Here is a 21,662-nt window from a genome sequence, read left to right as displayed (position 1 = left end):
CTGCATAACACCCCTCGTTTCCGCACAATTCATATTTATCTTGCTGTTCAGTTTATCGAACCCAGTAGGATAAGTTGAACGTGCACTGCTACTTAATTTCAGTGCCCTTCTCCTATACGTACCATACATCCATATATCTGTGTGTTAGGCTCTGGATTTGTCAGTAGTACTACACTGAGCTGGTCCAAATGCAGCCTGGAATAGTATGTCCCAATGTTTACCATTAATAGCTGTTGTTGTATCTGTGCCATATTGTGACCTCGTATACCCTGAAGAATGTATCTGGATTGTGTGGGACAACGTTGTTGGTTGTATTGAGAAATAAGAAATATGTGGTGGATTACACGTGCAGGCTTTGCAGTTTGTGAAGTAAAGCTTGTATCACCGCTGCACCTTCTGAAACGCAAGTAAAGTAAAATGTCGTATTTTTGTTTTATAGGGCTTGCAGGGGACCGAATAATAGACAAGGACTTTACGTTTTATGTGCCTTCCTTCGTATTCCAAACTGCTGTTCGTATGCCTGTAAAGCTGATTAAGTAACAAAGACAAAGACCTGTTCATAACATTAAGGTAAGAACGACCTTAGTAATGTTGTTTTTCTATCATAGAAAATATGCGGCACTACATCATACAATCTCAAGGCATATCTATAGAAAAAGTGCGCTTTTTAATATGGTCAACCCCACTTTTTGCTCACTGGTACTGAGGTGCACTGGGTCCCTGCTAAACAGGACCCCAATGCCAGTGCTCATTCCCTAAAAACAGTTAACAATGTGTACAACTGGCACACTCCTCTACTTGTGTAAGTTCCTAGTAAGTGGTACCTAGGGCATGGGTAGGGGAGAGTGTCCCTTAGGACTGCAGCTCGTACTGTGCCACCCTTGCCCCTCCTGCCCCCTTCCCCCCCCCCAAAAAAAAAAAGAGTTGCACACAGCTGCTGTTGCAGTCTGTGTGTCCTGGTGCAAGCCAGGCAAAAACACATGGTAAACCCATCCTGGGCCATGTCACCTGCACTGCATCTAAATAAATGTAAGTCACCCCTATAGGAAATCTTTGAACCCTAAGGCAGTGCGCATTACATTTGATGTATGGTCCTGTCTGCACGAGCAGATATGACCCTGTGATTTCCAGCCCCATTGCTTGAGCGTTGTAAGTGAACATCTTAAGGTACGTAGACACTCCTCATCACAGGTGACCCAGTCACACAATGGCTTCACTGAACCCTATGGTGTTTGTTATCAAACACCTCATGTTAATAAATCCAGGCTGATGCCAGCATTGGATTGATTATGATATGCACCCAGAGGACACCTTAGAGGTGCCCCCCTGAACTCCACTAGTCTCTGAGTGTGTTGGCTGACCGGACTCGACCAGCCTGCTACCACAGACAGGTTTCTGACCCCCTAGAGGTGAGAGTCCATGCTCTCGGAGGTCAGAAACAAAGCCTACTCCAGAGGGAGGTGTTGTCACGTTCTCCAGCAGGATGGCTAGCAGATGTGCATACCAAGGCCAGGGCCTTCAAAGGCCCTGATGCTTTTGGTCTGCAAACCTGGGTTCCCCCAACCCTGGGTGTAGCCACCCTCTGCCCTGAGGCCCTTGTGGTTAAAGGACAGGTGGGAAAATGAATTAGTCAGTAGGTGTGTATCACCCTTGGGCCCGCCACACCCCTATGGTGGGCTACCCAAAGTGGATACTCGAAGGGTTCCCAAATCATGTTTTGGATTTTAACTAGGCCTTTTGGGATAGAGATATGTCCACTCCTCACAGGAAGTGGTCCTATAGGGGTGTAGTCACCCCAAGGGCAAGTAGCTCATTGGCTACTTACCTACACTCTCCTGAACACCCTAAATTGAGTATCTATGTGGGCCTCCTAATGCCAGAAGAACAGATTAGTTGGACTGAAGAAGAAGACCCCAAAGTGCCGGGAAAAGCAAGAACTGATGAGCAGCACCTTAATTCCCACCCACACAGGCTTGCCTGCTGAGCTCGACGATTGTGGTGAACACAACTCATCATGACCCTGTTTTGCCCCCAAAAGCCTGGAAGGACTGCCAGCACTTCGAGAAGTAACCAGGATCTTGCATGTACTAGCGGAGCTGCTTCCCTGCAAGCACCAAAGAAGAACCTTGAGGACGTCGTACCGCTAATAACCCAACACCAGACAACATAACATACAACATAATATAACTAAAATACCTATTTTTCTAACAATTGGTCTCGAGTTCCTTCTTGAGTCTCTCATTTATTGCCTCTGTGAATACAATAAATGCTTAGCACTATACTCTGATCAGCCTAACTGCTCGCCCTCACTACCACAGAAGAGAGCCTTTGGAACTGTCACTTTTATCCCTGTAAACCACTAATAGTCACCTGTACTATTTGCATAGTGTACCCCTACGTTTGGTACACTGCATTGATAGCCAGCTTCCTACACTATCTTTATAGCTTATAGAAAATGTGAGCTTTAAGCAAGTGAGTCATTCATTGTACACTTTGGTTGGGCTTCTCTCCTGAGAGAGTCTGCAGGTATTCCTGCTTTGTAATGGTAAGTAGCGTTTGTGGACCTATAATATTCGGCCAGTGAGTCCGCAAAATTGGTGTTAATACACTCTACCACTTAGGAATCAATCTTCGAGTATTTCATTGTTAGGCTTTTTTTTCAATGCGTGCAGATAGTTTTGTAAGAGTTACTGGATTATCAATCAAAGTGCATTTTAGATTGCCAGCCAGGAGACATACCTGCTTTTTACTACTGTTAGGTAGTGTATCAATATATATTTCATAATTCATTCATTCTTCCGATTTTCTAGCTGGGTGAATTTTCACAGCTATGCAAGACTATCTAAGATTGTCTGCTCACATGGTGCAAGGTTTTGTGTTGGCTCGCTGCTGACCCCTTGTGTGACTAGCAGATCGCACATTTGAATGCTCCTGGGGCAACCCAGCCAGTTTGCTTTGTAATTCGTACATCCGTTATTTACTTGGCAAAGAATCTGCACAGAACTGCAATAAGCAGTATATTAAAACACGTTAATAAAAGCCAACAAAGCCCTTGTTAAATTGTGTTCGAGTTCTTTAGTTGTTCTTATAAGTGAACTTCTTGAGCAGATGCTTCACATAAAATGTATTTGATCTCAACTTGAGAGGTCTCTGTGTACAAGATGCTATGTGGATTTGTAGACATGGCTAATCACCGGTGGGGGTATCCAGACGCTGAGTAGGGCCAACCTGAGGGAGGAGGAGGAAGAGAAGGAGGTCAGGCCTGTTTCCCTGGAAGAGCCATGTATTGAGGTACCTTCGAAAATCCATGAGGGGGGGGAGGTTCTGAGGAGTTGAGGTCGTTCCAGGTTTTGGCTGTGAGGTATGAGAAGGAGAGTCCTCTGCTTCTGGCCCCCTTTGATGCAAGAGAGGCGTTCTCTTGCCATAGACCCATATCATAGGTGTCTGGTGGATTGGTACAAGTTGAGGCAGTGGTTGAGGTACACTCGGATGGTGTTGTGGAGAGCTTTCTAGGTGAGGACGAGTAGCTTGAACATAAATCTTTCCTGGACAGGGAGCCAGTGTTGAGGTGTGAATAGATGTGGTTGTTTTGTGGGATGTGCAGGGTGAGTTCAGCAGCGGTGTTCTGGGTGATTTGGAGTTGGTGTAAACATGGGCTGGATTTCCAAAGTAGAGGGCTTTTCCGTAGTCAAGTCGATTTGTGAGAAGAGCCTGGGTGACTTTTCATCTGGTGTTAAGTGGGATCCACTTGAAAATCTCATGTAGCATTGCAGAATGTAGAAGCATAATAAGTTGACGGTGTTGATCTGTCTGCTCATGGAGAGGTCGGTGTCCAGGATGATCCCGAGGTTCTTGGCATGGTCCGTAGGAGTGCGTGGGGGCCAAGTTCAAAGGGCCACCAAGAGGCATCTCATGGGGAGTGGTTGTTGCCAAAGATAAGGACTTCAGTTTTGTCTCTGTTGAGCTGGAGGCAGTTTTTTTTCATATAAGCAGCAACGTTGCTCATGCAGTTGGTGAAGCTTGTTTTAGCGGTGTTGGTTCAGTTAGTAAAGGAGAGGATGAGCTGTGTGTCATCGGGGTAGGATACTGTGTTGATGCGTAGGCACTGACGATGTCCGTGAGGAATGTCATGTAGACGTTAAGGAGCATTAGGATGAGTGATGATCCTTGAGGGACTTTGCAATGAGTTTCTTAGGTTCTTAGGTATATGGGGACAGTCTAACTCAGTGGTTCCCAACCTGTGGTCCGCGGTCCCCCAGGGGTCCGTGACACATTCCCAGGGGGTCCGCAGGCTGGGCTGGGAGGAAGGCACTTCTCCAGCTGGGGCCTCTGACAAACACGTGCTTGCGTGTTTTCATATTTATTACTTCCTTTGTTGAGCAGTTTTAAACAGACTGCAAAGCTCCTTGTAATGCTAAAATAAAAGCTTCAAGCTAACTCAAGTGATTAATGTATCTGCTGGAGAGAGATGGGAGTTTTGTGCAGTGGCAGTTTCGACTCAAAGGTAGCGCAGATGGTTAATATGCCTGCTGGAAAGAATGTGTATCATGCAAAGAACATTATTTTATGTGCATGGCACAGTGGGTTATTGCTTTTGTCACAGAGATTCTTTTGTTACTATGCAGTTCATAATCATAATCTAGCACAGTGAGCTGTGAACTACCATTAAAGAGCTGCATGCAAACTGTTTGGCACAAATTAGAAAACAATTTTTTTCCTAGTATTTCGTTTTTCTTATGCTGCTAAAAAAGGTTTGCTTGCATAGAAGTACATTCTTATTGCTAACGCAGTGCTTAATTTGTGCTTGTTGTTTCCAGTGCTGAGCACCGGCACTTATTTTTGAGGGCCGGGGCTTATTCTTCTGCCTCAAGCATTTGCTGCGAGCAATAGACACATATGGGAAAGACGGAGGAAGGGAAAAACGAAAAAGCGTCACAAAGGGAGAAAGAAGAAAGCTGCTAGAGTGAGATGAAGTGGCAGGGAGTGGCTTTATATGGATTGAACAGCCCGAGATGACTTCAGGATTATGCTGCCTCAGTATTCCGTGTACCCACATTTAATTGCAGCAGCCACGAGTTTAAGAGGGGGGCTTTGGGCACCGGCACGTTTTTATTTACAAATGAAGCACTGTGCTAACGTCATGTGAATCCTACACCTTGTAGTCCCCTGTAAAGTGCCCTGACACCCTACAGTGGTATGAGAGGTGCTATAAAACAAATGAAGTACATGTGACAGAGAGGCTAGGGAGAGATGAGAGGCCCTTATGGTTTACTTCCTTTCCCCTTCACTTATTCATGTGAAAACTCTTTCTCAGATCTTGCATACCTAAAAAGTAAAAACTGAAATTGCTCCGGAAATGTAGAATCTGACCTGAGGATTCACCTTTCCTAAATAAAACCAAATATTGAAAAGGTAGTTGCCGAGATTCAGCGCCAACCTTCCTAATAAAATGTTTTGATTTTTGCATATTTTTTCAATATAAAAGAATTTTATCTTTGGCAATTTGAGTATTTGTTTGGTGTGTACTTGTTATATGTTTTGCAAATTACTGTTTTAATTTTTGAAAATTAAATTGTACAAATTGCTGGGGGTCCCCGGCTTCCAGTAATGATTCATTGGGGGTCCTCAGGAGTCAAAAGGTTGGGAACCAGTGGTCTAACTCGTTGAGTTCTGTCTGTGAGAAAGGTGGATATCCACTTAAGGGCCACTCTGCAGATACATTGTTGCCCACCGCTGTTCTCAAATAGTTTGTGAAAAATAGTGTTGGCGTTATGTCTTGTGTACTTTCAGAATCATTTTCCTCACGCTTGTAAGTCAGACATAAGTGCAGCGCAGCCATAACGCAGGACACAAATTACCTAGAGAATCCAAATGCTGGTTTATGCCTCCCTGTTATATAGTATTCCTGTCCTGCAGGCTACAGTTTCATTCTTTGCTAATAACGCCATATTGTGGATGTATCAGAAAATCTACTCAAGGTACAAGTAATTAGTGCGTTCACTTACTTTGTATGGGCTTATCTATGCTATGAAGTGTGTCCTTCCCCTCCCATTTGAATCATGTTTTGCAGTCACAGTTCTGGTTTGTCAGGGTCTAACTGTTTTATCACTACATTTTATGTCCACTTTTTTTCCTCCGCTTTGCCACACTGAAGCGTTATCTATGCACTGCTAATATCTAAATTGTCTTCCTTGTGCAAACAATTTAAGCCAGGGGCTAATTTTAAAATACAGCTCTTGCTGGCTGACACGACCCCCTCATAGACTCCATTTGTAAATGTACTTGTATGTGCTCTCCAGCTTCATAACACTTGTACCTACTCATTACAAAAGGCCGAAAGAACCTGCTCTGCCTCCTCATTAAAATGTGGGTTTTCTTTTAAGATTTTATGGATTTCTCTTTGGGCATGCTGATTGGCTGGTCCTCTGTTTTTGGACATACTATTGTGTTCATATTAGACTATACCTCAAAAGAAACGTGCGGTTCCAAGAAAGCAGACTCTGTACTACATACTAAGGCAGGAGTCTTGATGGTCCCCTAACGCATTTGTATTGCAGGAACAATAGCCCTCACTCACCAGTGGGTGACCTGCTTCTTCATCTGGCCATGCTCCTCATCAGGCCGACACTGCAATGTCTGATGGGCCCTACTAGAGGGCTTTTTGACAGAGATCTTTTGTAGAACAATTGACGGTAATGAGTGGATGTGCGAGGGGCTGAAGCAAAAAATAATTAAAATTGAATATGGGTTTCAAAGTCTATGATCTGATACCCCTGTCAAGGTTAAAAACAAAAAGTAGGAAAACTCAGGGTCTAATGGTCTGATTCCCTATTAAAATGTGTCTACTACTCAGTTTGAGAAAGTGAATCTTGAAAGTCTGTGAGTGCAAAATCCCTACACTACAGATATATGGATCTTCTCGGTCGACATGTTTCTCGCCTGAAATTAGTCTCATAAATCTAGTGGCGATTCATCAGGACCTATTTAACTCTCAGTAAGAGAGTAAAAATACTCTATAATGTGATGTGTAAGAAGTCACTAAAATCTCACACTAAGGTTATAGCTTTCTAAGTCAAACCAAACGATAACGACACTGATATTTATGACTTGAACCTGACAATATACAAAAACACTGTCAATCTTATTTATAAGGGGGCTGTGGTTGTTTCCTGCTGTCTGAGGCTGCCAAATCTGTCTCTCCATGTGTTGACGTATCACACAGTATAACCCATATGCTGTAGCACTCGTCTCCTGTTTCAATATGTGACACAGATTTGCTGTTTTTTCACTGTTCCTGAAGAACATAGCTGGCGCCCGACATTTAGCATTGTAGTTTAGTGCGAAATAGATACACTTAGGGGCATATTTATACTCTGTTTGCGCCGGAATTGCGTCGTTTTTTTTGACGCAATTCCGACGCAAAACTAACTCCATATTTATACTTTGGCGTTAGACGCGTCTAGCGCCAAAGTCCATGGAGTTTGCGTCATTTTATTGCGTGGACACCTACTTTGCGTTAATGATATGCAAGGTAGGCGTTCCCGTCTAAAAAAGTGACTCCGAGGCATGTGCGCCGTATTTACACTCCCGGGCAAAAATGTCGCCCGGGAGTGGGCGGGTCAAAAAAAAATGACGTCCAGCCGCTTTTGCGTCGTTTTTTAGCGCCTGGTCAGGGCAGGCGTTAAGGGACCTATAGGCTCGGAAGGAGCCCAGAGGTGCCCTCCCATGCCCCCAGGGACCCCCCCTGTCACCCTTGCCCACCCCAGGAGGACGCCTAAGGATGGAGGGACCCATCCCAGGGAACATAAGGTAAGTTCAGGTAAGTATTAATTTTTTTTTTTTTGTGGCATAGGGGGGCCTGATTTGTGCCCCCCACATGCCACTATGCCCAATGACTATGCCCAGGGGACAGAAGTCCCCTGGGCATGGCCATTGGGCAAGGGGGCATGACTCCTGTCTTTGCTAAGACAGGAGTCATTTCAATGGGGGTTGGGTGTCGAAAAAAATGGCGCAAATCGGGTTGAGGCGATAATTTTGCCTCAGCCTGACTTGACCCATTTTTTGGCGCCCAAGCTCCATATTCCCCTACGCCGGCGCTGCCTGGTGTACGTCATTTTTTTTGACGCACACCAGGCAGCGCCGTCGGCTAACGCCATTGAATAAATACGGCGCCCGCATGGCGCTTCAGAATAGCGTTAGCCGGCGTTAGATTTTTTGACGCACAACTGCGTTGGCGCAGTTGTGCGTCGAAAAAGTATAAATATGGCCCTTAATGCTTTAAAAAAAAAAAAAAAAAAACACACCTGCCATGAACAATAAATAGCCAGTCGCATTCTGGTTGTGTGCATAATTCATATGCTGTCACAATAGGATTTTTTTGCATGAGTTGTCTTTAATTTCGTGACCTACTCTAGTTCCATAATTTTGCCCAGACAGCCTTATGTAAAATGCCAGAAATTACACATGATTACGCCAGTGTAACAAACGTTTTAGTATAACACAATTTGGCATCAGAAAATTCCTTAAGCTTTAACAGTGTATGAAATGTGTCCGAATATTGTCTGGAATGTTCACCACAGAGAGAACACAGGGCCTCCTTCCGGAACACAATCTTCACAGGGTTGATGAGAAATGCACTTTCTTCTTTTACCACCATCTTGCTCCTTGTCTATTATAATTGGCACCAAAGATATATCCTTGCCTTTCAGCTTAACTACTGTTTAAATCTTACTTTATAAACTCTTGGTTATCTTCTGCACTCCACTAAGCCAGGCTCCCTTCTTGATCTTGGCCATGTCCAGGAATATTGTCCTCTCTTATAGAGATCTGCAAGAAGTCTCTTGATCCACATTGATACCTCAAGGCCTATTTCACCTCTTTCTTTTGTGGCGAAGATTACTGAAGCTCAAGTCAACACCCAGCTTTCTTCTCTCCTGCAATACGAGTCCCTCCTTTCATCCCGAACTTGGAATGGAATTAGTTGAGATTGCAGCCGTATATGACATACGAGTACCCTGGACTCCGAGGGGTTAGCTGTCCTGATGTTCACACTATCAGCGGCCTTTGATGCAGCCTCTAATCCCCTCCTGCCCTGTAGATAAAGGGAGATTGCAGTGGAAATGGGTGAAAGAATTTGTACTAGGATGGATTGCATCTTTTCCCAGGGTCTGTGTCTGTGAACAGTGTGTCACTGCTTACTTATTGCTCTAAGACTTGAAAACGTCGATGTGGTTTATTCCAGGGTTCTGCTTTCAACCCCATTATATTATATTTAACATTTATATGATTCCACTGGCTACTATTATTCATTTTTCTGGGTTCCAGCTTTATTGCTCCATGGAGGAAACTACTGAATCTACAGTTGTAATTAGCTAACTAACGGCAGTTTCACGATTACATGCTTTTCATCTCGCAGTGTTTGTCGTTTGAAAACTAACCAGCGGTAGAACTTATTTTTTCGGATAATTCATTTCAGTTGGCTGCGCTTCCTGGCGACCTACATGCAGCCTACGGCAATGGACGAATCAGCAGTTCCTGTGGGACAGACTTGGAAATCTGTTTAATGTTTTTGACAAGTGCTTGCCTTTAAAACTTCCGATTTGAAAGGTGGCATCTTCATATTCTTGTCCTTGCACGCCTTACTGAAATTATTCTGCATGTCGCGTTCGAGGGAACTTGTCGTCCATGCTGCTGTTTCGTTGCTTATTGGTTATGGCAGTGCTGTTTACTTGACCTGTCTAAACCTGCTGCATAGGTTGCAACGCATTTGAAATACTGAAATCTGAATAATCGTTGGGTTTTCTAGGAGAGAAGTTTGTTCGAAAAACGTTCACTGGCTTCCTGTATCCTAAAGAATTACACTTGAAAGCGTGTGCATTTGTATCAAAGCATTCAAGGACTAAGGCCCTGTATTTCGTTGTCTAAAAGGTCGTCTCTATGATACACGGAGGACCTTGCTCTTCTTATTAGTGTTGCTCCGAGTCCGACATGTTAGGTTGAGTGAGAGCTCCTCCTATCTGCCAAATGTTTGGGTGCTTCACCCTTTTCGTTATTAGCCTTGACGACCATTTGGCTTATTGTAAAGCCTTTAAAACTTGGCTGTTTTGCGTGAATTTTTTGTAAGTGGTCTCTTTGCCATCTCCCAATTTGGCATGACTGCGCATATGATCACTTTAGAGTTTGCGGTGCGCTTTAAACATACGGTTCATTTATGCGCTCGTGTCACATACAGTGCTGCAAAATGGCCTTTCAACAGTGAACATTTTTGCACACAAATAATTTTTTCTTTTGTAAGGAAAAAAACCATTCAGTGGGCCACTGCATATGCACGTCCACTCATGGCAACCATCATGAGCATCATTTAAAGATTGTCCTGCGCATAAGTACTTACGCACGCGCCTGCGGTTGCCATTTTTGTTTGATTTTTCTTAGAGGAAAGAAGAACCATTCAAGCTGACAGCTTACATGCTCACACATTCATATATTATGACCATCTGGGAAGAGGCTGGAAGCACTGGCAAACCCAACACCTATTGGATTTGTCTATGCTCGTTATTATTTTTGGCCGCTGGTATGTAAAATAAGTGACAAAAATATACAAGGACATAAGACAGTGAAACTCAGATGCACATTGACATAAACCACATGTTTAATTCAGTTACAGTTTTACTGTGACGTTTGGTAGCATTTTTTTCTGCCGAAAATAATTTTGCTTTCGTCTTAGTACATCATGACTTAGTTCTTTAGTTATTTTTCTGTCTTCGATAGCCATCCAACGTATTTTCATCCCCACTCATTCTTTGTCTCCGTGCTGGCACCATTTAATTTGAGTAACTGCCTTTCCCTCAAGACAGCAGCCTATCATGAAGTGTGGTTTATTCATTACTGACACATGCAACATATTTATTTCAGATTGGTGCATTACTTAACTTTGCTATTGGTGTCTTGAACGGGCAGCGTCCATGTATGTGACTGACAGTTCCTTATGTGGTAAAATATGCAAACCGTTCTATCGAGTATAAAAGATTAATGTTATGTCTGTGGCGAAATTTTTGCGAAGCTTGGTGGTTGTGTGAATGTTAAATTCAAGCACGGTTTAAATGGGAAACAGCTCGCTGCTGGAATATTCTTCCTGAACTGCCGATTTCAGTCATCGTGCCCCAGTGTTACGTTTTTCCTCATGGGGAGGGAAGTAGGGCTACTTTTCTTTTCGATGTTGAATATAAACCTCTGTAGAACGGTCAATTGAAATTTCTTTCTTTCACTAAACGTGGCGTTAAACAGTTGTTTTGGTCTTTTACAGGCATTGAACACAGGATGTCTGCCAGCGAGCACAGTATCATTTCTGCTCTTTTGGTTCCACTGGCCATCTGCTTCACCCTAGGTAAGACCTGCCTGTTAGGTGGTTGACGTAAGTGTGCCCGATGCAGTGGCTGAGTTGTGAATGAGTGCACTGCTCGTTGAGGGCGAAATACTCATAACCCGATTGACAGCACGAGAGCATTCTGGTTAAAACGAGGAGGGATTGATGAGATGGTTTAATCAACCAAAACTGACTGATAATGGACTATGTACTGGAAGCCCGGCAGAATAAGTGGAAGTTACCATCTCTTTCCGAGACTTATGCTTACATGTTGTGCAAAAATAACTTAGTAATGTAGTCCACTTATGAACCAATTCGTTTTGTGGTGCGTGGACACTGTTAACGAGTTTACGTGACATCAAATATTTATAGTGTGTTTAAGGCAATGAATACTTGTACTACACCTCTAAACATTGCCTACTTTCAAACAAATATTCAACAGAAAAGTACCACCAATACATAAATCAGCATATTAAATGGATAGTCCTTGCGCAATCTGGACAAAACAGCATGTGACTCAGTGATGAAATGCAGAAGTGGCACATTTATTGCCCAGGTGGTTCAATTATCATGTTGAGTCGAGGGATGTCATTTTGTAACTAGCTTCTGGTCACAGAGAAGACTGTTGTCATTATAAATAAATGGAACATGCACTTACGAAAGAGGACAGAGTGTTCTTAATTTAGATGACAATGTTTGTAGAGTATTCAAAAGTTGAATCATTGGGTAAGTGGCAGGGCATTAATACTTAATGTTCTTGTGTATCAAGGTGGTACATTTGGAGGAATTCAGAGTGATTGAGAAGGCCTTTGAGATAGCAAGAAGTGTTTTGAGATACCTCAGCAGATGTACAACGAGAAAAACATGAGTTTCATAGCGTGAACCGTTTCTAGATACTCATGCTGTACATCTCCATATTCTCTTGTGGTTGGATTCCAAAAAGTATCCTGTTTACATGTCTAGTAACTGTTGCCGTTGACCACAGGTGGTAAAATTACTACTGTGTAGTATTCTGTATACTGTCTTAATCTAAGTTTGTGCTGTCTTTAGTCTTTGTTGCTGTTTAGAAGGGCTGTTATGGCATAGTGTTGGTGCTGTGTGTTTTACTGCCGTATCGCAACAAAGATATTAAGAGCTTAATACCATGAGAACAACACGCATAAAGAACTCTGCTGCCTCTTCACTGACCTCATTTATAAGAGAACACTTTTCACTTCATAACCAAATATAAAATTGGAGCTAAGATATCTGGAAGTCTTTCCAAAGCCAATAGTAGCAATCTGACCTTTTATTTTTTTAGATCTCACCTACAGCTAGCTCTGACCAGTCTGTTTGCAAAAGACCTCTTGTTGACCATATCCAAAAATGTGCATTTGGTTTAGAGCCCGCCCATTGCTCACCATTTATTGGCTTTGTTGTCACTGTCATTCGTTTGCTTCTTATTGAGTGGCTTGCCTTCCTCATCTTGTGTTTATCTGTCCCCTGGAGCATAACTTTAGCTGACTTTATACACTTCCACAGCTGAATTTTAAAAGCGACTTTTTTCTTTTTCATAAATCACTCGGAGAGCATTTGTTTTCTTACCTATCGATGCCTCATTTGCTCCCTTACCCCTGCCCACTCCCTTTTCTTTCCTCCACCTGCTCCTCTGTTGCTTTTTTATCCTAAAAAAGTGCTTTTGCTTTAAAAAAAAAAAAAAGTTATTTTAAAAATTTAGAAATGCCTTTGGCATAAAAAAAAAAGACAATGGTTCTTGCATGATGACACATGCACTTGTGTACGTTGGCACTCATGCACCCAAACTAGCAGCAAAATATATTTTTCCAGTGCGCTCCTGTAGACCACTGGGAGTCATTTGTCTCCCTAAAGAGGATTACCCTGGTTGTCTCTAACTAGTACATTTCTGTTGCTTTAATGAAATTATATATCGCTACTGCCTGCATCACTTCTGTGTGGCCCCTATATAGACCTACAATATTTGACAAAACAATACATTAAAGCAGCATTTCCCAGTCTGTGGGTCGGGGCGCACTGGCGAATTGCAAGCCGATTTTTGGCAGGTTGCGAATGTCTTGCTCTTTATGTAGGCAGTGTTTAAAGCAGTTAGCTCTGTTTGTGTACCAGTGCAAATGTGCTCAATAATTTCCCCAAGCCCAGTTTTAAAACAACCCCTTGCAAGTATTCCCAAGCAAGACTCTGGGTGAACCTTCCAGTATTTATGCTACTGCGTTGCTTCTTTTTTTTTTTTTTTTTTTAACTTTGCAAAGCCATTTCAACAGGAAATGTGCTCACTTCAAGCGATAATTCATAAATTATGACCCACTCTGCACCTGGCCTTAAGGTCTGGGACCATCTCCTACAGTAGCTAAGGAAGTTGGAAACCTTGGAATTACCATGGACTCCAAGTTAACATTGAATGCCCAAGCGGACAAATTAGCTAGATCAAGCTTCGTCATAATGAAAACTCTGTGACTCATCTTCCCCCACCTCGGATTTCCACACAGGGCCCAGGCTACTATCTCTATTTTTTGGACAGTGTTTTTCCTTATTTCACATCAGTTAATATTTCCATTATCATGGATTTGTTATATACATGAAACTTTAATAAAATCATATATCTGGTTCCCCTTATTGGATTTTTTCATTTTAGTGTAAATTTATTAAAATTGACTCTGTTTTTCTCATTTGGTTTGGGATTAATTATTGGTTTGCATTTTGACATTATTACTCTTTTTGGTACTGCATAGATGATTTACACATTGCCCCACTACTAGGAGGTTGAGCTCAGGTTAATTTAGTGACTTTGAGGGTTCACCCTAACAAGGGTTGTGATTGTTCCTTCAGGTGGGTAGTCACCGGCTTCAAATAATAATCCAGTTCCTTACACTAATCTTTTATCCCCTTCCTACTGGCAGTAATCATTTACCTTTTGCCATTATCCTGTTCAACTCCAGCCTGTCCCTCTCGTCTTTCCTCTGCCTATCACCCCTTTCCTCTGCCTATCGCCCCATTGCTCTGCCCATCGCCCGCTGCCCCACAGTGACCATCCTCATCAGTTTGCTCTTTCCTCTAACAGCGTCCTCTCCATATTCTGCATTCCTCTGACAAACTCTTTATCCCTGTGCCAGTATGCCGCTACCTTTGTCATCACTATCATTTTGCTGTCATCATCTCTGGCCACTTCTGCCACCACCTTCCATCTCCTATCAGCCTTTTATTTCAGCCTTTCCTCCATTATCTGTACTTCATTCCAGTAGTTCATTTGAATTTCTCTTGCATTCTGATTCTTTTAAGATGCTTACTAATGCATAACCTAACTATTATGTGGTTTATGCGTCCCTTGCTTTCCTTTTTCTTTTATTCATTTTCTTTCTCCCTTTTATGGTTTCCCAAAATATTTTCCACTGATCTAGTGTAACTCTACCCAGTTTCTCTCATTGCCTTCATTTCCCACTGCGACAGTAGTTTATTTTTTGGCTGGCTTAATCTTACACAAACTTCTGTCTTACAGGAACAGACACACTGAGGACAGCTTCTACTGGTAAGAAAAACTGTTTTGATCCTTTGTATATCAACATTTTGCATGTATCTAGTAGGACCTGATCAGTAATGGTGATTAACGTGGAATTCTTTATGGAGGATTTGCCTACTACTGTTTTTGGAATAGAAGGCCAACGTGAGCCATAAAGGTTCATTTGATACCAGGTGAATGTTGCTCTGTTATGTAATTCAGATGGGCACAGCTTTGACTAATAGAATATTCATCACTCATCCAGTGCCAAGAAAGTTATGTGCTGCACAGTGTCGTGCAAACCGAGAGATTCAACCTAGGTATAAAGTGTGTTTAATGTATTACTCAGTCAAAGTGAAATATTGTTCAAATGCAATCATTCAGTTTTCTATTGGTTGTGCCAGGTTCTAATTTAAATTGTTTTTCTCTTACCTAATGTTGTGAAGCTAAATGGAAAGTAGAAATAATGGCTAAATTGTAGAATTCTTACAGAATGGTCTGCTGAGCTTATGTTCTTGAACAGGCATCGGGTCAGGTGTGCCCGGGCTTTCCCCACTTGCTATAATGAGATAGCTATCAGTGCATGCACGTAGATATGTACCTGATTCAAGTATGGAGGTCATTGCCTTCTACCGGGGAAAAAAATAAGAGATTATTTTGCAGGAGACAATTTGTAATGCCCTTAGGTTTGTAGAATGACATGTTTACATGCATGTTGCAGGCTTATTCCCTGGTCTTAATACAGGTATATTTAATTAGTGTAATGTTTATATGTGTAAAGCAGATTTTGAATCGTCTGTTGGAATTCACCGTTGTTGAGGATTTCATGAAGGGTCATGCTAGGCTGCCTTCATTTATCAAGAGCATTTCAGCTTCTGGTATTGGGTACCTCACTGTTTTATTTCCTACAATACTTTGTGGCCATAATACATAATCACCGGATCTGCAAGTCAAGTATTTTGCTCTGACCTTATATGCATCATTTTTCACACTAGTGCATAGTCGTAACGTATACTCCCATTAGAACATTTATCCCATACATTTATCTAAGCATCTCGTGCTTTCCTTGTAGCTGACGCAAACCATTTGATGTCCTAAAACCCCTTGACTTCGAACTTTGAATGGGAAGGACAAGGGCAAAGCCGTAACTGAAAGTAACATTTTTAATGAATTGCTCTTTGTCTTTGAGTGTGCCAGAGCTTCCCAGCCTATACTATTAACAAACTGCAAGGAGCCCAAATATGGCAGTCCAGCCATATAATTTTGCTACATGGTACGCTTCCAGTTCACAGCCCTTTGTTCTGCTCACACAGCCTTTCATGGATGTGGTCCTAACAGCACCTGGGTCAAACTTGCCAACCAAGTCCTCTGTAGATTTCTTCCCAGGCTCAAGTGCGCTTGTGGAGCTAGATAGTTTCCAGCTGTGATCTCACAGATGGGGAATAAATTACCTTTGGAGATTCATCGAACACTATGAAGCATTTGCAGAGCCCTTAAGACACACTCTTTTTTGCTGGAGCTTCTGTTTTTTAGGATATTTTAAAGTCCTTAACCAGTGTCAGCGCCAAGATACGATTTCATTAATTTTGGGCTCTATAAATGATATATTCGCTTTTAGTTACTGTTTGGTATCAGCTCTTACTTGCACCTTCTCCTACACGCTTCTATTGATTTATGATGAGAAGTTTATATTCAAGTGCTCCATTTATTGTAATGTGTTCCTCTTATTTGATAATATACAGTGTACGTGCGTTTGAAATAGACATAAATTCTGGTCTAAAGGCACAAGTTATTTTGAGGCTGATGACATAGGACAGGAAGGTGAAGTCAGATGGAGGATAATTGGTTGATTAGTATGGCGATAGAAATGGTTATTGCTAGCATAAATGTTTGCATACATTTGTTTAGCTAAATCTCACTGATTAGTTGGTGCACCGCTGCGCATAAATCTCACACTGTATTATTGCTGTATAGATGCATGTAGCAATTCAAACATATAAAAAGTCTGCTAGTAATTTTGTTTTTTGATTTATTACAATATTTTAATATTTTGAATCCCCTTCTGAGTAAGCATAATGTTGCTCTGACTCACTGCCCTTCTTGTGATCGTTTTTGTGTTGCTTTACAGAGTTGAGCTAGCTTTGATCTTGTTGAGTGGCTTAGGCTTTTAGGGTGTACACGTTGTAGATTTCAGCGTGTGCATCCATGGTACAGCTAGTGGCCTTTTGTACTTAAACATTTTAAACTTTTCATGTCTTAGTTTCTGGCAGTCTGTATAGGTTCAGGTTTATCATATGCACCTATAGACATTATTATCATAATCCTGGCACTTCCTCTTGCGCATGTTTTTTAATTTCTTTTTTTTTATTATTCTTTTTAAGAGTTCCTACACAGGCATGCTCCCAAGACTCCTCATTTAAAATGTCTTGCCTTCCTCATTCCAACATGAGACAGTTCCGTTCCCTAGATCAGAGGAAGGGACATGGGCAATGTCTGTTTTATATTAGCAACAGCACTGGTGCACAGATACAGCAGAAGCGGGTAGTTGGTAGCACAGGCTAGTCACCTGTCACATCAGGATGGCAAGATTGCAGTATAGTTGTGTGTAACAATGGGCCTAATCCTAATGTGGCATATTAGTCTATTTCCAGTACAGCTATTGTGGCCGTTACTCTGAAATAGTGATCATAGCAGAGATTGTGTCACTATAGTAGTGCAGGGCAACCAACAATGTTCCCTAAGAGGGAGGCAGTCCTATCTAACTCATGCATTGTGGTTGGATGAGGCAGCTGGCGCGCAGTAGTTGACCCATGAAAACCTTGGTAGTCTTCCATTCTTTGGTTGGGCTGCGCTTTTCAAGATTTTTGTATATTTAGTCTTTTAGGTGTTCAATGGTTTCTGTCTGAAGACTGACAATAATTTGATCTTTGTTCTGGCATAGAGGTATATATCAGAACTACGCTTGTTATGATGGTAGAATTTCAGTTCCCCGTATATACCAGAATTTACTGGTGAACACAATTAACTGTGGTTAATGATGAGTTTGCTTTTTCCTTAGGAGGGATGCTCGTTGAGGATAGATATGTTATGGGCAGCTAGGGCTAGGCATTGACTTATAGGGTGCATGGCTGTGTCTGAACTCCCTCATATTACAGAAGCAGTGGTATAGGCATGATGTTGGTCACTAGCATGGTGGACTGGGAGGGGACATTTACAAAAGAAACCTTCATTGGTAGGGGAAGAAGTGAGTTGTTAAAAATCCTGAAGTGTTGAGTGGTGGGATCTGATTTGGGTATCAAAAAGGGTTGCTTGTATTAGTCCACATCTGAAAACGTTTGATGTACAGGAAGCCTTTGATTTGTGTAAATCTGAATATTCAATTAACCTAACAGGTTTGTCATGCAGTAGGAAGTAACATTCATGTGAGTGGTGTACTACCTTATTGCCAATAGAAGACAGAGTCCTTTCTAGACAAATGGGGACAGGCGCCATTAAATTGCCATATTAAACATTGACAAACAACAACCCTGACTCCCTTTCTAAATTGAAAACGAAATGAGACGGGCGCAGTGGTGGGCTAAATAACATGGAATGGTATGTGCATAAAAGATCCCGGTAAACGGCCTCCAAGAATGTTATACTAGAGTCTAAAGTCAGATCCTTTCAAGTGGCCACACAAGCGTATGACTTGATGCTGTGCACATAAGGTATGGTATAATCCAGCAGCATGCTAAAATACAGTTGTTCTGGACAGGGATCGTATAATACACCTCAATCCCCACAGCACTAGGAATCCCCATTTATTTTCAAGCCAGAACTGTTGTCATGAGTGTGTGGGACACAAAAGGCCTGAAGATATCATTGATTGTTCTGACCCAGAAGTTCGGGGGTGAGACGAAGTCCATTTATACCTACCGTAGAAAAGTGATGCTCTGACGTGGATTGGTAAATGGCAGGGAAGACTGGTAGTTAATTCCCTGAGGAATTTGAACAGTATTGCATGCTTTGACTTCAACACTTTGGACCTAAATAGACTGTGGAAGTGGCTCAATTGATTGGACTTTTATATAAAGCCATAATATGAGGCATTTTGCATCTGTGATGAGTGATACGTCTGGGCCATTATCTTTCAATATTATTATCTCAGGGTATAGAAGTTTAGCATTCTATAACGTAAATAAAATTAAATATCACTAAAATAGGTTGAAAAATACAAATCTGTTCGTTAGTCGCCCTGACAAGTGGATCCCAGTGTCGTCATCCTGACTCATTGGTGCTTCTCCCAGTGTGACTGGTCATTAACACTTAGGTTGCAGAACACTGTTGGCCAGAATGGAATCTTTCAAGATGCATGAGCTCCATTAGTACTTTGTCTCTTTTTAATCTGCCTCCTCGAGTTAGTCACCATCTGTGAACTTGCCCTGTTTGGTAAGTCCTACCCACAGTGTCAGTGTCTCGACCGACATTTGTTCAGTCGGCCCCCCACCTGTTCTCCTTCCCCTACTGCCAGGCGAAATAAACGTCCCCGCCCATCTGGCAGTTTAGCTCTAGTCCTGTCTGCCGCTCAACTCTACCCAGATGAGCAGCACCACCTGACATTCTCATAGTTGTAACAATGTTTTGTTTTTCAGCGCCTGCGCCGCTGGTAAGATCTTGTGCACACATCATTCCAGAGTCTCCAACTGTTGCACTTGGCTCTCGGTTTACCGCTTATTGCATTCTAAGCGAGACTTGCATCAGCCGTTATCACCAAGATGCCAAGGGCATCTTCTGGAAAGTGAAGCACACTAATGTATCAGAGGAACAATATGCTACAATCAACACAACAGTTTCCAGTGTCACATTGAACGTTACATCTTTGCTGGATAGTTTTCTTACATGCAACATTCTTGCCTTTGGTCAAACTCCATACAGTCTTTATGGAATTTTCTTAACATTGGGATGTAAGTATTACCCACAACAATCTCTTGCATGCTGAATAATCTTTGAGCTCATTTAATAAGTTGTTTGCTTTGTTTAGTACTTATCTGTTACCATACAAGCAAGTTTATATGTTGTGTGACATGAAGTCACAGTTGCTGCAGTTCTCTTAACAATTACTTCTTCAAAATATTTTCTTCTCTATCCTCCATGATGTGTACAGCAGCTTTTCCGTTACATTTAACATTGTGCTTTAATTTAGGGCGATTGTGATGAACACCTTAAAGCAGAAGCTGCAAACCTGCTACTTTTACAGATGAGTACTTCATGGTCAACTTCAGAGTCCTATAATTTTTATAGGGATTCAGAGATGTGAATTCTCTTTCTCATGTATAAATCTAACTGCAGGTCCCACACGTTCCCAGGTGCCAGACTGGAATTTTTCAGCAATGCTCCAATGCACCAGTAGGTTGCTCCATGTCACTTTGTTTTGCCCCGAACTGACGGAACGGTGCCGCATATAAGTACCACCTCTGAGCTGGCATCAGTTATTTTGTGTCTGCGCAATTTGACGTGGATTTGGGGCTCTGCTCTCTTTTTTGGTCATTGACAATTTCCTAAATCTTTCACACAGTACTGAGAATGATGACCCACTGAAAAAAAACAGGATTCAAGGCATGCTGTGACTGCAGGAAGCAGGTGTTTGGTCATTGACCCTCATTAGGTCTGCTGCTGGTGCTTAGGCTCCATGCTCAAATTTTAAGTAATGCAACAAGTGTGCTTTCATGCATTCAAAGACCACCCCAGACCAGGAGGCGAAACTCTGTTGCCAGTCACAAAAGGTCATGGTTGCATTTCAAGTTAGAGGCCGTTTTGTGCTACTTACTGTGCTGTTCCTGCAAAAACTTCACCTCCCAGTCTGTTGTTTTGGTAAGTCAAAACATAAGAATAAAAAGATAAAGTTGGTCTTGTCCCCATACTGCCACTCAGACAAGAAAATAGAGAGGGGAATCAAGATAAAGGTAGCATCCCTTCACAGTCCTTGAAATCTTAACCTGTTCCACAGTTGGTCCTGGCAGATCCAGAGTTCTCAGAGATGTTGTCGACCCCACAGCATATAAAAGCTTTCAAAGAGGTCATGCTGCAGAATTTCGGTGCACGTCATGTGCCCGCTGGCATGCCTTCGGACCTTAAGGAGCCAGTCAAACTACTTCCGCTGTGTTCACCCTACAGCTACTACTGGGCCTGTACCAACTATTGTACAGACCGTTGCACTGGCATGTACATCCACACTGGTCCCTTCTGTATTGTTATTGACTACACAGGCACCAATAGACAGTTCAGTCTAGACGCTAATCCTGGACCCTGAACCGCCTTCGGCCTGATCTCAAATGTTTTTGCACTTCGAAATCACAAAAGGGCAGCCAGTAGTAATTCAACCTGCTTATAATCCTTGTCTGCTGCCTTGATGCTGTTAGCAGCAAAGGATCCATGCACACTTGGAATCTAATTCTGACTCATGTCAAAGAGACACTTTTTGTCCCTCAGGTTTACAGGGATGATCAGGAAGGAAATCTATTCCCCTCAGCCATTTCGCTATACTGATTGTCTGATAATACTACTCCTTGATTCAGTAACCCTCATTTTATACCTTCAGAAGGCAAAATTAATATTTCAGCCTTTTGTTCACCCACAAATCCTCAGTAGCTGCAATGACCCACTGAGCCATTTTACTTGCAAATTTAGGGTTTGCTTCATAACTACACATTGAACAACAATAGTACCAATGTGTACCTCTTTTTAAGGCATTCATCAGTTGGCCTAATAGAAGGAAATTGATGTATTTCGCATGGTCAGCACATGATGCAT

General features: G+C 42.2%; 1 protein-coding gene across 6 annotated transcripts in view; it reads left to right on the top strand.

The window, feature by feature from the left end:
• The window catches only part of IL6ST (interleukin 6 cytokine family signal transducer), a 477,893-nt gene that overhangs the window by 83,171 nt on the left and 373,060 nt on the right, over positions 1–21,662 (top strand). For 4 of the 6 annotated variants that reach the window (XM_069222264.1, XM_069222274.1, XM_069222255.1 and 1 more), the window contains exons 3-6: positions 440–570; positions 11,303–11,383; positions 14,874–14,903; positions 19,505–19,816. In XM_069222264.1, the coding sequence (XP_069078365.1) occupies positions 11,317–11,383; positions 14,874–14,903; positions 19,505–19,816 (409 nt within the window). In that variant the 5' untranslated portion in view covers positions 440–570; positions 11,303–11,316. The remainder of the gene's footprint in view (positions 1–439; positions 571–11,302; positions 11,384–14,873; positions 14,904–19,504; positions 19,817–21,662) is intronic. The other 2 variants (XM_069222292.1, XM_069222282.1) reach the window with 1 other exon arrangement.

The sequence above is a fragment of the Pleurodeles waltl genome, chromosome 1_1, assembly GCF_031143425.1.
Source record: "Pleurodeles waltl isolate 20211129_DDA chromosome 1_1, aPleWal1.hap1.20221129, whole genome shotgun sequence".
Classification (NCBI taxonomy): Eukaryota; Metazoa; Chordata; class Amphibia; order Caudata; family Salamandridae; genus Pleurodeles; species Pleurodeles waltl.
This window is presented reverse-complemented; position numbering and strand designations above follow the sequence as displayed.